The 14749-nt window shown below is 42.5% G+C and overlaps 1 protein-coding gene across 2 annotated transcripts in view; it reads right to left on the bottom strand.

Moving 5' to 3' along the window:
• The window catches only part of EGFR (epidermal growth factor receptor), a 337156-nt gene that overhangs the window by 44989 nt on the left and 277418 nt on the right, over positions 1 to 14749 (bottom strand). For both annotated transcript variants that reach the window (XM_070729530.1, XM_070729531.1), the window contains exons 22-23: positions 13218 to 13293; positions 11634 to 11780 (exon numbers count right to left, since the gene is read on the bottom strand). In XM_070729530.1, the coding sequence (XP_070585631.1) occupies positions 11634 to 11780; positions 13218 to 13293 (223 nt within the window). The remainder of the gene's footprint in view (positions 1 to 11633; positions 11781 to 13217; positions 13294 to 14749) is intronic.

The following is a 14749-nucleotide window of genomic DNA, read 5'->3' as shown; positions in this document are numbered from 1 at the left end:
CTGTTGGGAGTTCTACAGGGTGATCAGCTGGGACGTGGAAGATGGCGGCCGTTCCTGGATGCAAAATGCAAAACGCCGAAGGAGAGGAAGGGAATAGTGAAAGCAGAGAGCCAGACCGAGCCGAGCCTCCTGGCGCGGCATTGGTGAGTGAGAGTGACCAGTGCCAGTGCAGACCATGGAAGAACTGCACCCCTAGTGGGAAGATCATAGAAAAACAGCAGACTTTAAGACTATATGGAAGATCTATAGAGGACATCACACCTGGATTGATTGATTGATTGATTGATGATTGATAGTGACCAAGACCTGATTTTATATTTTTATATTAACTTATTAACTTATTGCAGATTTATAATTTTATATCTTATATATTTGTAATATATTTTATTAGTGCACTAATCTATTTCTAATTTAATCTATTTTTAATCAATTGGTGTTTTTTTTAAAACTGATGAATAACTGGGGTGGGTGCAATAATGTGTATGGGATGAATGATTGGTATGAGTGGGATGGCTGGAGTGGGTGGGGTTATGCCAGGGATGGGATGAATGGAAATAGTATAAATGATATATTTGGGCCACCTGATGCTGGAGAGGCAGGAGGGGAGGGGGCACCGATCTCTGGGGTGGCAGAGGGTCGGAATATTCCGGTGTTGCTGGGGAGAGGCAGATATGGCGGGAGCCACGGAGTTAGCCGTTCCAGGGGATCGAGGGATCACTGTTTAATAACTATTCCTTGTTCCAGCTCAATGAGCTCAACTCTGGTCACTGGTGACGAGTGTAATCCTGGCCCTGGGCTCAGGTTGCTGCTACTCAATGCCAGGTCGGTGGTAAATAAAGCTCTCCTCATCCGGGATTTAATCCTGGATGAGGAGGCTGACCTGGCATGTGCAACTGAAACCTGACTGGGCCCAGAGGGAGGAGTTCCTCTCTCAAAAATTTGCCCATCTGGGTTTCAGATATGGCATCAACCTCGACCCCAGGGAAGGGGGGGAGGAGTGGCTATTATAGCCGGGGAGAGCCTTTGCCTGCGTAGACTCGTTGCTCCGGAGATTGCAGGTTGCGAGTCCCTCCTGGTGAAGTTGGACTTAGGGGTTCAGGTGGGCTTGTTTCTCATGTACCTGCCTCCCAGCTGCATGGCATAAGCCCTGCCTGTGCTACTCGAGGAGGTAGCCGGGTTGGCGGTGGAGTTCCCCAGACTTATTGTCTTGGGAGACTTCAACCTGCTGTCACTCGTCAAAGCCTCTGGACTGGCACAGGAGTTCATGGCCACCATGACAGCCATGGACCTGACTCAAGTAGTACAGGGTCCAACTCACGAGGGAGGACATGCACCCGACATGATATTCCTCTCTGAGCAACTGAGTAATGGTCTAAGACTAAGGGGCTTAGAAGCGTTGCCTTTGTCATGGTCAGACCATTTTCTACTATGGCTTGACTTCCTGGCTCCAATCCTTCCCCGCAGGGAGGCGGAACCAATTAAGATGTTGCACCCCAGACGCCTGATGGACCCAGAGGGCTTTCAGACGGCGCTTGGGGTTATTCCAGATGCACTCGTCCACAGTTCAGCGGAGTCTCTTGCGGAGGCCTGGAACAAGGCTGCAGCAGAGGCTCTTGACCGGATTGCGCCTTTGCGACCTCTCTGTGGCGCCAGACCCCATAGAGCTCCATGGTTCAACGAGGAGCTCCGGGAGTTGAAACGCCAGAAGAGACATCTAGAGAAGCGATGGAGGACGAGTAAGTCTGAATCTGATCGAACACTTGTAAGAGCTTTTATTAAGACTTACAAAGTGGCACTCCAGGCGGCAAGATGCACGTATCATGCTGCCTTGATTGCATCAGCGGAATCCCGCCCGGCCGCTCTGTTTAGGGTGACCCGCTCCCTTCTTAACCAGGGTGGAGTTGGGGAGCCCTTACAGAGCAGTGCCGAGGATTTTAACACGTTTTTCGCTGATAAAATCGCTCGGATCCGGGCTGACCTCGACTCCAATTGGAAAACAGAGTCGACTGACGATGAGTCAGTCGAGGTGACTGGGGCCCGTACTTGTCCACCTGTCTGGGAAGAGTTTGATCTGGTGACACCTGATGAAGTGGACAAGGCCATTGGAGCTGTGAGTTCCACCACCTGTTTACTGGATCCGTGTCCCTCCTGGCTGGTTTCGGCCAGCAGGGAGGTGACACGGAGCTGGGTCCAGGAGATTGTCAATGCTTCCTTGGGGAGGGGATCTTTCCAACACCCTATAAAGAGGCGCTTGTGCACCCCCTCCTCAAGAAGCCTTCCTTGGACCCAGCCGTACTTAATAACTATTGTCCAGTCTCCAACCTTCCCTTTATGGGGAAGGTTGTTGAGAAGGTGGTGGCACTCCAGCTCTAACCGTCCTTGGAGGAAGCCGATTATCTAGGTCCCCAGCAGTCGGTTTTCAGGCCCGGTTACAGCACGGAAACTGCTTTGGTCGCATTGATGGATGATCTCTGGCAGGCCCGGGACAGGGGTTTATCCTCTGTCCTGGTACTTCTTGACCTCTCAGCGGCTTTTGATACCATCGACCATGGTATCCTTCTGCACCTGCTGGCTGGGTTGGGGGTGGGAGGCACTGTTCTCCAGTGGTTCTCCTCCTATCTCTCCGGTCGGTCGCAGTCGGTGTTAGTGGAGGGCCAGAGGTCGACCCCGAGGTCTCTCCCTTGTGGGGTGCCTCAGGGGTCGGTCCTCTCCCCCCTGCTATTCAATATCTACATGAAATCGCTGGGTGAGATCATCCAAGGGCATGGGGTGAGGTATCATCAGTACGCTGATGATACCCAGTTGTACATCTCCACCCCATGTCCAGTCAACGAAGCAGTGGAAGTGATGTGCCAGTGTCTGGAAGCTGTTGGGGCCTGGATGGGTGTCAACAGACTCAAACTCAACCCTGGTAAGATGGAGTGGCTGTGGGTTCTGCCTCCCAAGGACAATCCCATCTGTCCGTCCATCACCCTGGGGGGGAATTATTGACCCCCTCGGAGAGGGTCTGCAACTTGGGCATCCTCCTTGATCCACAGCTCACATTAGAGAACCATCTTTGAGCTGTGGCGAGGGGGGCATTTGCCCAGGTTCACCTGGTGCACCAGTTGCAGCCCTATCTGGACCGGGACTCACTGCTCACAGTCACTCATGCCCTCATCACCTCGAGGTTCGACTACTGTAATGCTCTCTACATAGGGCTACCTTTGAAAAGTGTTCGGAAACTTCAGATCGTGCAGAATGCAGCTGCGAGAGCAGTCATGGGCTTCCCTAGGTATGCCCATGTTTCACCAACACTCCGCAATCTGCATTGGTTGCCGATCAGTTTCTGGTCATAATTCAAAGTGTTGGTTATGACCCTTAAAGCCCTTTATGGCATTGGACCAGAATATCTCTGAGACTGCCTTCTGCCGCATGAATACCAGCGACCGATTAGGTCCCACAGAGTGGGCCTTCTCCGGGTCACGTCAACTAAACAATGTTGGTTGGCGGGTCCCAGGGGAAGAGCCTTCTCTGTGGTGGCCCCGACTCTCTGGAACCAGCTCCCCCCAGAGATTAGGACTGCCCCTACTCTCCTTGCCTTTCATAAGCTCCTTAAAACCCACCTTTGTCGTCAGGCATGGGGGAACTGAGACATCTCCCCCGGGCATATGCAATTTATGCATGGTATGTTTGTAGATATGTTTGTTTAGTAAATGGTTTTTTAAAAATATTTTAAATTATATTTAGATTTGTCATGAATTGTTTTGTTTTGCTGTGAGCCGCCCTGAGTCTGCGGAGAGGGGCGGCATACAAATCTAAATAATAAATAAATAAATAAATAAATAAATAAATAAATGATTGTGTGGAAGTGATTGATTTACAGACAGAAGTATGTGCAGATTTGAGAGATAGTGCAATTGAAGGAGGAATAAATCTATTCATTGATGGATCATCTCAAGTGGAAGATGGAAGAAGGAAGAATAGTTATGCTGTAGTGAATGGGGATATGAATGAAGTACTGTATTCTGGAAAACTACTATCAGAATGGTCAGCTCAAACATGTGAGGTATTCGCTTTATTACAACCTTTAAAATTACTAGCAAATAATGTGGGAAATATATATACTGATTGGAAATATGCATTTGAAATATTATATACATTTGGGAAAATTTGGATGGAGGGGGATTTGATAACCAGTAAAGGTAAAGAACTGAAGCAAATAGAGTTTATTAAGGCTGTGTTGCAGGCACCTGAAGGCCCTGAACAGCTGGCTATAATACATGTTGAGGCACATAAGAAGGGAACTTCAAAATTAATTTTGGGAAACAAATTGGCTGATGCAGCTGCAAAGGAGGCAGCAAGAGGAGAAAAAGAAACAGAAATAATTTTTAATTCCTGCTTTAGAATGAGATGTTACTCCAACATTCACTAAAAAGGAAGAAGATGCAATGGTTCAGGATGGGGCTACCAATATAAATGGGAAAAGGTCAAAGGTTTGCAAATAGTAAACAAAACTGTTATGAGGAATATACCTGAAAGGGTACATGAATGATCACATTGGGGAACACAAGCATTAGTAGACTTTGTGAAGAGCAAATACATGTGCAGAGGAATGTGTGTCATTGCTATGCAAATGGTGCGGAAATGTATATACTGCATTCACATAAACAGAAAAATTATGCAACAACAATATAGAGGAGGCCAAGATTTGGCTATACAGCCTTTCCAAAGAATCCAAGTCAATTGCACCGAAACGCTCCAGGTAGGAACATTAAAATATTTGCTTGTAATTGTGAACCACCTGACTGGTTGGGTTGAGGCCTTTCCATGTGCCCGGGCTAATGCGCGGATGACAGTGAAAATACATTTAGAAGAAATAATCTCTAGATATGGGTTGGTGGAATCCATAGATAATGATAGAGGTAGGCATTTCATGGCCCAGGTAGTAAAACAGTTAATGGATTATTTAGGCATTACCTGGGAATTTTATCTGGCATTTTGCCCAACTTCATCTGGGAAAATTGAACAAAAAACCCAAACAATAAAAACTACCTTGAAAAAATTAATGTTAGAGTTAAAACTACTATGGACGAAATGTTTGCTTTTAGCACTATTATGTATATGAACAAGTCCAAGGAAGGTTATTTGTATTTCCCCATATGAAATGATGTTTGGATTAACTTATACAGGGAGTGTGGGGATGCCTAGAATAGAATTAAAATATGTATTTTTAAGACAATATATACGAGGATAGTTGTAGTGTTTTTCTCATTTAACGTCTGAAAGACTGTTATCACAAACTCCTCCACTCGACTTCAAGGTGCATGATCTTAAGAGTGGTGACTGGATCCTGGTTAAAGACATGAAAGAATATAAGCTGCAACCTGTCTGGGAAGGGCCTTTTGAAGTTTTGATTATGACAGAGATGGCTATCTGAAGCAGAGAAAGAAGCTGGGTTCATAATTCCCAAGTAAAGGAACCAGTACAGTGCCAGATGAATAAGTGAACTTCAGCAATCCAATCCGAAACCAGAGAAAAAAAAGCAGTAAGCAGTGACAGCCTACTATTGTTTTTAATAAATGGAATTTTGGGGGGTAGAACAGTGCATCTGGTTAGGAATAATTCTCACATGTACTGCCGTATTGATAGTATTAAGGAAAGACATCACTGAGTGGTTAAAATCTATGCTGTGGAATTCTGTGGATGTAAGTCCACGAATTCAGAAGATTAGTGTATGATACAATATACTATACACAAATAAGACCCTGGGGGGGGGGGGTAGTCTACATCCAGTATGGATGTGATAATAAAGTTGGTGATTGTTTTGTGGAGTGTCATATTGCATACACAAGTAGTGATGGGGCAGAAGCTGTGTTGCCTAGTTACCCAGTGACATGGCAACAGCTTTGTTTCCATACTGAATCTGAGGAGCAGTATACACAGATAACACCACTAACACTAATTGAACTAGATCTGGACGTGGAAGCTGGAGTGTGTATTAGACCTACTTTCAGAGATGGGATGAACATGGGAAGATATCCAAGGTGAAATCATACATATGATACAGAAAGGGAGGGAAAAGATACAACCAATAGAATGGAATTTATTCATAGACAATGTTATGAGAAATACGGAAATTATATACCTTCATATAAGTAATTCAGAATCATAGAAGAGTTGCCATATCATGAAATAAAAGCACCCTCTAAACTTGTATTTTTATGTGGCAACAAAATCCTAATGAAGCTGCCTTACATATGAAAAGGTAGATGTGCAATTGGCTATGTGAAAGAGAGAAGAGTTAGACAAACAAGAGAGGCAGTAGATGTAGTAAAGAAAGAGGGAAATGTTTTTCTAGAACTAATGAAAGTAGCATTAAATAGTTCTTTCTGTGTAAAAGGAGAAACAACAGTTTCAGATATGTCTACATGTTTCATGGGAGTCCCAGTACCAGGAAAATTTTTATTTGAAGAAGTGAGAGTTATTATAAAACCCAATAATTACAAACTTGCAAAAGTAATTACCTTATTTTGGAGTCCAATTAGATTCACTAAATGGACTAATCGAAAGAAGCTGGTAATTGAAGTAAAACATGTATTACCAGCTTATTACTGTGTGGTATACCGACCACCGGAAAAGAAATTAGAAAAAGTTGTATACCCATCAGTACCTACAGATAAACTGAAAAAGAATAAGTTGAAGCTCTAGGATAGGTTTTATATCTGGCTAGGGGATGGTTCCTATTCTGTGGCTTATATGCCTATGCATTTGTTCCTGCAAATGCAGTAGGAGGTCTTGTATGAGAGGACGCTTAACTACATTTATGGGGGTAGCACGTTTTAAAGATATTAATCAAAAAACACAATTTTATTATGAGATGATGAATACTACACAAATGCGGCTACATAATAGCCGCATTTCTCCAGATATTATAACAGAAGGTGAAGTGAAAGAACCAACAGATGACCATGTCCCAGAAGGTGGGGAAATAATACATATACCCCATGAACATATACTAGCACAATGGCCAGTGTTATTTGATCCAAAACAAGAAAATATCTATAGAGGAAAACAATCTATTACCCGGGAATATGATTTTATTTATTTATTTATTTATTAGATTTGTATGCCGCCCCTCTCCATAGACTCGGGGTGGCTCACAACAATAATAAGAACAGTGTAAGAACAAATCTAATAATTTAAAAACACTAAAAACCCCATTATTAAACGTAAACAAACACACAAACATACCATGTATAAACTGTGTAGGCCCAGGGGAGATGTGTCAGTTCCCCCATGCCTGACGGCAGAGATGGGTCTTAAGAACTTTACGAAAGGCAAGGAGGGTGGGGGCAGTTCTAATCTCCGGGGGGAGCTGGTTCCAGAGGGTCAGGGCCGCCACAGAGAAGGCTCTTCTCCTGGGTCCCGCCAAACGACAGAGTCGAGGCCAACTCTGTGGGACCTAACCGGTCGCTGGGATTCGTGTGGAAGAAGGCGGTCCCGGAGGTATTGTGGTCCGATGCCATGAAGGGCTTTATAGGTCTTAACCAACATTTTGAATTGTGCCCGGAAATTGATCGGCAACCAATGCAGACTGTGGAGTGTTGGTGTAACGTGGGAATATCTTGGGAAGCCCATGATTGCTCTCGCAGCTGCATTCTGCACGATCTGAAGTTTCCAAACACTTTTCAAAGGTAGCCCCATGTAGAGAGCATTACAGTAGTCGAACCTCAAGGTGATGAGGGCATGAGTGACTGTGAGCAGTGAGTCCCGGTCCAGGTAGGGCCGCAACTGGTGCACCAGGCAAACCTGGGCAAACGCCCCCCTCGCCACAGCTGAAAGATGTTTCTCTAATGTGAACTGTGGATCGAGGAGGACGCCCAAGTTGTGGACCCTCTCTGAGGGGGTCAATAATTCCCCCCCACGGTTATGGACAGACAGATGGAATTGTCCCTGGGAGGCAGGAACCACAGCCACTCCGTCTTATCTGGGCTGAGTTTGAGTCTGTTGACACCCATCCAGACCCCAACAGCCTCCAGGCACCGGCACATCACTTCCACTGCTTCATTGACTGGACATGGGGTGGAGATGTACAACTGGGTATCATCTGCATACTGATGATACCTCACCCCATGCCGTTGGATGATCTCACCCAGCGGTTTCATGTAGATATTAAATAGCAGGGGGGAGAGGAGTGACCCGAGGCACCCCACAAGGGAGAGACCTAGAGGTCGACCTCTGACCCTCCACTAACACTGAATGCGACCGACCAGAGAGATAGGAGGAGAACCACTGGAGAACGGTGCCTCCCACTCCTAACCCCTCCAGCCGGCGCAGACGGATACCATGGTCGATGGTATCGAAAGCCACTGAGAGATCACGAAGCACCAGGACAGAGGACAAGCCCCTGTCCCAGGCCCGCCAGAGATCATCCATCAACACTACCAAAGCAGTTTCTGTGCTGTAGCCGGGCTTGAAACCGGACTGCCGGGGACCTAGATAATCGGCTTCTTCCAAGGACCGCTGGAGTTGGAGCACCACCACCTTCTCAACAACCTTCCACATAATGAGAAGGTTGGAGACTGGACGGTAGTTATTAAGCACGGCTGGGTCCAGGGAAGGCTTCTTGAGGAGGGGGTGCACAAGTGCCTCTTTATAAGGAGCCGGAAAGAACCCCCTCCCCAAGGAGGCATTGACCATTTCCTGGACCCAGCTCCGTGTCACCTCCCTGCTGGCCGAAACCAGCCAGGAGGGACATGGATCCAGTAAGCAGGTGGCAGAACTCACAGCTCCACTGGACCCACCAGAAGTTGGCAAACAGGCTGTTTTTGGCCTTTAGAGGGCCTCCAGAGGGTGAAGCAAGCTGTTTTTGTCTTCCCCAGGCATTGAATTATGGATATGGGCACTTGCACGTGTGTGATGGCACATGCACACACTCTTTCGGCACCTGAGGGGAAAAAGCTTCGCCATCACTGATCTAGGGCATTTGGATGAATTACGGTTTCTGTTGGAGTGAACCATCTGGGCATTTGGATGTAGTGATAGAAACATAGAAACATAGAAGACTGACGGCAGAAAAAGACCTCATGGTCCATCTAGTCTGCCCTTAAACTATTTCCTGTGTTTTATCTTAGGATGGATATATGTTTATCCCAGGCATGTTTAAATTCAGTTACTGTGGATTTACCAACCACGTCTGCTGGAAGTTTGTTCCAAGGATCTACTACTCTTTCAGTGAAATAATATTTCGTCATGTTGCTTTTGATCTTTCCCCCAACTAACTTCAGATTGTGTCCCCTTGTTCTTGTGTTCACTTTCCTATTAAATACACTTCCCTCCTGAACCTTATTTAACCCTTTAACATATTTAAATGTTTCGATCATGTCCCCCCTTTTCCTTCTGTCCTCCAGACTATACAGATTGAGTTCATTAAGTCTTTCCTGATACGTTTTATGCTTAAGACCTTCTACCATTCTTGTAGCCCGTCTTTGGACCCGTTCAATTTTGTCAATATCTTTTTGTAGGTGAGATCTCCAGAACTGAACACAGTATTCCAAATGTGGTCTCACCAGCGCTCTATATAAGGGGATCACAATCTCCCTCTTCCTGCTTGTTATACCTCTAGCTATGCAGCCAAGCATCCTACTTGCTTTTTAGTGATGCTTTCTTATTTGAGTCCATGCATCTAATAAACTCTAAATCAGTGTTGTCTAAAATGTGAACACTTTTTGTCTTTGTCCCCCAAAACGAAAGCATGCCAGCCCATTTGTAAATCAAAACCTTTGAGAGTGAGGATTCTTCTATCTCTAAGAAGGATCCATTCCCTCAACCAGGCTAAAGCTGCTGCTTTATAATAAATTTTCCAGTGAGGAAGTCCCATTTTGCCTCTCACCCTGTGGTCTTGCATTAATTTAAATTTTATTCTTTCTTTCCTTTTCAATCAAATAAATTTATATTTTATCCTATTTAAGTTAATGAAGAATTTTTTTTTACTTTAATTGGGATGGTCTGAAAGAGAAACAGTATTTTTGGAAGAATATTCATTTTAATAACCGCTAGTCTGCCCATCAGAGGAAGTTGAAGTCTGGACCATGAATCTATTTCCTCAGTTATTTTCTGGGTTAGGATATCATAATTGTCCTTTTTAAGGGAGTTACATCTTGCAGAAATTGTGATTCCCAAATATTTTACTGTTTTAGTAAATTTTGTTTCTAAACAAGTGTTTTGATTAGGGGTCATATTTTGGGTTAATATCTCTGGTTTGGCCTTATTAATTTTTAAGCCCGCCACTTTGCTAATTTTTTCCATCTTGTTAGTTAAATTTTGGGCTGATTTTAATGGATCTTTGACAATAAAAACCATGTGATCGGCAAAGGTTTGGAGTTTGTATTCCTCTTTTTAAACTTTTAGGCCTTTAATTGTATGATTGCTTCTTATGTTTCTTAGTAGACTTTCAAGTACCAGTATAAAAATTAATGGGGCCAGTGGACCCCCTTGACAAATTCCCTTTTCTATGTTTATTTTGTTAGTTAAATCTCTATAACGATTTTAGCAGTCTGCTGGGCTTAAATTGCCTTAATTGTCCTAATAAAACTTTCTCTAAAATCCATTAGTTTTAACTGTTGTATGAAGTATTGCCAGTTTAAATTGTCAAACGCCTTTTGGGCATCAACAAAAATAAAGGCGGCCTGCTTGTCTATATGTATATTGTAATATTGTATTGAATTTAACATTATTCTTGCGTTGTTTCTGATATATCGGTATGGGAGAAAGCCATTTTGATCCTGATGAATAATCTTGTTCAATATTTTTTAAGTCTATTTGCGATTATTGCTGTTAGTATCTTGTAATCTGTATTCAAAAGGGATGTATGTCTATAATTCTGTATCTGGTCCTTATTGTGTTCATCTTTAGAGATAAGTATTATGAAGGCCTCTTTCCATGTTTCCGGGATCTTTCCTTTCTCTAATACCGAATTAAACAATTCTAACATAATCAAATCTAATGGATTCTGGATTATTTGTAAACTTCATATGGTATACCATGGTGGACATGTGATAAAGCAAAGAAATTTTAGAGTAAGATTCATATTTTAATGCAGAAAATTATTTTTTTTTAAAGATAAAGATGAAACCAGAAACTTTCTTTTTCGGTTTAATGGAAAAAGATAAAAAAAATGGGAAGTTTGATCTTATATATTTTAACAGCAGCAAGACTACTGTATGCACAAAAATGGAAGGACGCCTCAATTCCCACTATAGGTGAATGGTTAGACAAGCTGAAAGAGTTGTCAGAAAGGGCAAGATTGACCTTTGCTACAAATATATCTTTGCAATTGAATAATCAGTTATTTCCCTTTTCAAGCTACTTTTTTTTTAGAAAAGTTCTTTAATAATGGAAGTGGTTCATAAGAAGCATCAGCCTTTAGTTTGATAGCACCATACATAGAGACTATCAAAGAATATGAGTAAGATTAATCCACCTAAAACTTTACATTACTTTGTACCGAACAGAAGACAGGGTAACATCAGAAAGCTTGCAATAAATAAATTGTAACTATGGTCAACTGTTAAATGTATTTAGAAGAGTAAATACTCTATTTAAAGCAGACAAGTGAAAGTAATTTGATCTAGTAGATAGGAATGACTTACATTTGACCATGATCATATACACATCAATTGTACATATGGGGGGCTGAGGCAATCGTTCTCCTTTCTCCAAGACAGAGGAAATTTCATTGGCTGGAATACCATCATATGGTTTAGATCCAAATGTCATTAATTCCCAAACAGTGACACCTGAAATGTAAAGCGCCATAGAAAGTTGAAAGGCTCAGCCAGTAAACTAGAAAGCCAAATACTAATAGCATATAATAAAAAACTTGACATGTTCAAGAAACAAGTTTCAGTGAATTGAAAATTATTACTTGTTAATTATTTAAAGCACTAAGGACTCACACACCATTTGTTTGTTTTCCAATTAGCATGGAGAAATAATCTTCTTACAAAGAATGAAATTATTTTCTAATGTTCACAAAAGTAAAAACTGCTTTCAACACTATTCAATTTCTTTAAAGCATCACTTTACATCAGTACCCAATACATTCTTCTTTTTTGGAAAATTTAGATAGAATAATTGTCTTAGACAAAAAATACTTTTTGTCTTAAATTTTCTCAAAAATTGTCTTAATACAATTTTTGAACTGTGATAGGATTTTGTTTTAATTTAATGAACCAATAGTATTTTGACAGCACTTTAAATTGGCACACAGCCAAATTCCTCTTTTTCTTTTTGTAATATATGCAATTTATGATATAGCCTGCCTTTTATGAATTTGTATGTGATTACTACCAGTACCATGGGCTGCAAAAAATAACAGTCCTAGATTTTCAATAATCAGAAACTTTGGGAGAAATATAAACATTATTGAAAAGCTGATGACATATAGGACTTGTTTCATTGAGCTACACAACTTCAGACTATCATGGCTGCATTTTGAGTAGTATTTATTTATCTGACCACTTGCCATTTAAGTTTCAAATGATAAGTCTGAAATTCATCACTGAGCAATATAATTTGAATTGTTAGGTAAACCTGGATTCCAGTCCAATGTTTTAATTACTACACACATGACTTTCAATCAGATGAACATGAACTCCCTGATATAATATTTCTTTTGAAAAACTAGAGATATGTGGGTAGAGCCATAGTTTCATCTTATTACTTTATACTATTTGTGTTTTTGCTTAGAGAGGCACATAACAAAACCATGATTGTGACTAATTGCTGAACTTCCTTCCTTTCCTGGCATATTTTAGAGTCCCAATGGCTTATTTTGGTTTGCATGTTATTTATTGCTTACTCTAAATTGTTTGGACAAACACAGTGATACTTTGTTCTTCTTTGGATAATATATCACGGGGAAAATCCAAAAACCCCCCAACATGTAACTAAATGCTTATGAAAAAAACAACAACACCAAACCAACCAAAAACTCCAAACCCAAACGACAATCTCCTTCTACACATATTGAACAAATAGAGGTTTAACAGAATGATCCAAATTTTGTTTCCATTAAAAACCATCTGTTATATTAATTTTGTGCATCAAGGGCTCTTTGGAGAGATGCAATTCCATAACATTATCCCTGTGTCTCTACAACAAGAAATATTATAGAGCTTGAAAATCAGCTCAGCGACCAATTTAGAATCAGCCCAGCATGTTTTTAGACTTACCAAAACTCCAAACATCACTCTGATGGGTATAAATGCGATGCAAAATTGACTCCAAAGCCATCCATTTAATTGGAACCTAGAAAGAGATTGAAACCATTGCAAGCAGATGAATGAAGTTCATTATTTTAAAAAGTACAGTAATACCTCGTCTTACAAACTTAATTGGTTCCGAGACGAGGTTCGTAAGGTGAGAAGTTTGTAAGATGAAACAATGTTTCCCATAGGAATCAATGGAAAAGCCAATAATGCGTGCAAGCCCATTAGGAGAATCCAAAATATTAAGGCTTAAAAAAAAAAGCGGGGGCCAGACAAAGCTGAGGCGAACACCTTTCTTCTCCCTTGAGCTCCATGAGCCTTTCCCTCCCATTTTTGCCCACCCCTCTCTCCTCATCTCCCCCACACCTTTCTCCTCCCTTGAGCTCCATGAGCCTTTCCCTCCCGTTTTTGCCCACCTCTCTCTCCTCATCTCCCCCACATCTTTCTCCTCCCTTGAGCTCCATGAGCCTTTCCCTCCTGTTTTTGCCCATCTCTCTCCCCTCATCTCCACCACATCTTTCTCCTCCCTTGAGCTCCATGAGCCTTTTCTTCCCGTTTTTGCCCACCTCTCTCTCCTCATCTCCCCCACACCTTTCTCCTCCCTTGAGCTCCATGAGCCTTTTCTTCCCGTTTTTGTCCACCTCTCTCTCATCTCCCCCATACCTTTCTCCTCCCTTGAGCTCCATGAGTCTTTCCCTCCCATTTTCGCCCACCTCTTTCTCCTCATCTCCCCCACACCTTTCTCCTCCCTTGAGCTCCATGAGCCTTTTCTTCCCGTTTTTGTCCACCTCTCTCTCATCTCCCCCACACCTTTCTCCTCCCTTGAGCTCCATGAGTCTTTCCCTCCCGTTTTTGTCCACCTCTCTCTCATCTCCCCCACACCTTTCTCCTCCCTTGAGCTCCATGAGTCTTTTCTTCCCGTTTTCGCCCACCTCACTCTCCTCATCTCCCCCACACCTTTCTCCTCCTTTGAGCTCCATGAGTCTTTTCTTCCTGTTTTTGTACCCCCTACTCTGCCCAGCAGACCGCCCGTTTTTGCAATCCTGGGAATCCCCTCCTGGGATTTCCCTACAGCATTGCAAAAACGCAGAAGTCAGGAGGTGGGGTTTCCCATGGAGCGGAGCCTCAGAAGATCCCAGGATCGCAAAAACCTGCGCATGGCTTGCAACGAAAGTCCGGGGAATCTCAGTGGTGGCTTGGCAGGTTCGTAAGGTGAAAAAAGTTCGTAAGAAGAGGCAAAAAAATTCCGAACCCTGGGTTTGTATCTTGAAAAGTTTGTATAATGAGGGGTTCGTATCATGAGGTACCACTGTATAACAGTATGTACTAATACTTGCAACTGGTTAGATTATATATATCATTGCAGCTATTTATTTATTTATTTATTTATTTATTTTATTTATTTTGTCCAACACACAATAATACACAATGAAGGTTATAGAGGATATAGTAGAGAAGAAATACGAGATATAGGAGAGACTATAGGACATGGGACG

This window comes from Erythrolamprus reginae, chromosome Z, assembly GCF_031021105.1.
Source record: "Erythrolamprus reginae isolate rEryReg1 chromosome Z, rEryReg1.hap1, whole genome shotgun sequence".
NCBI classification, from domain to species: Eukaryota; Metazoa; Chordata; class Lepidosauria; order Squamata; family Dipsadidae; genus Erythrolamprus; species Erythrolamprus reginae.
This window is presented reverse-complemented; position numbering and strand designations above follow the sequence as displayed.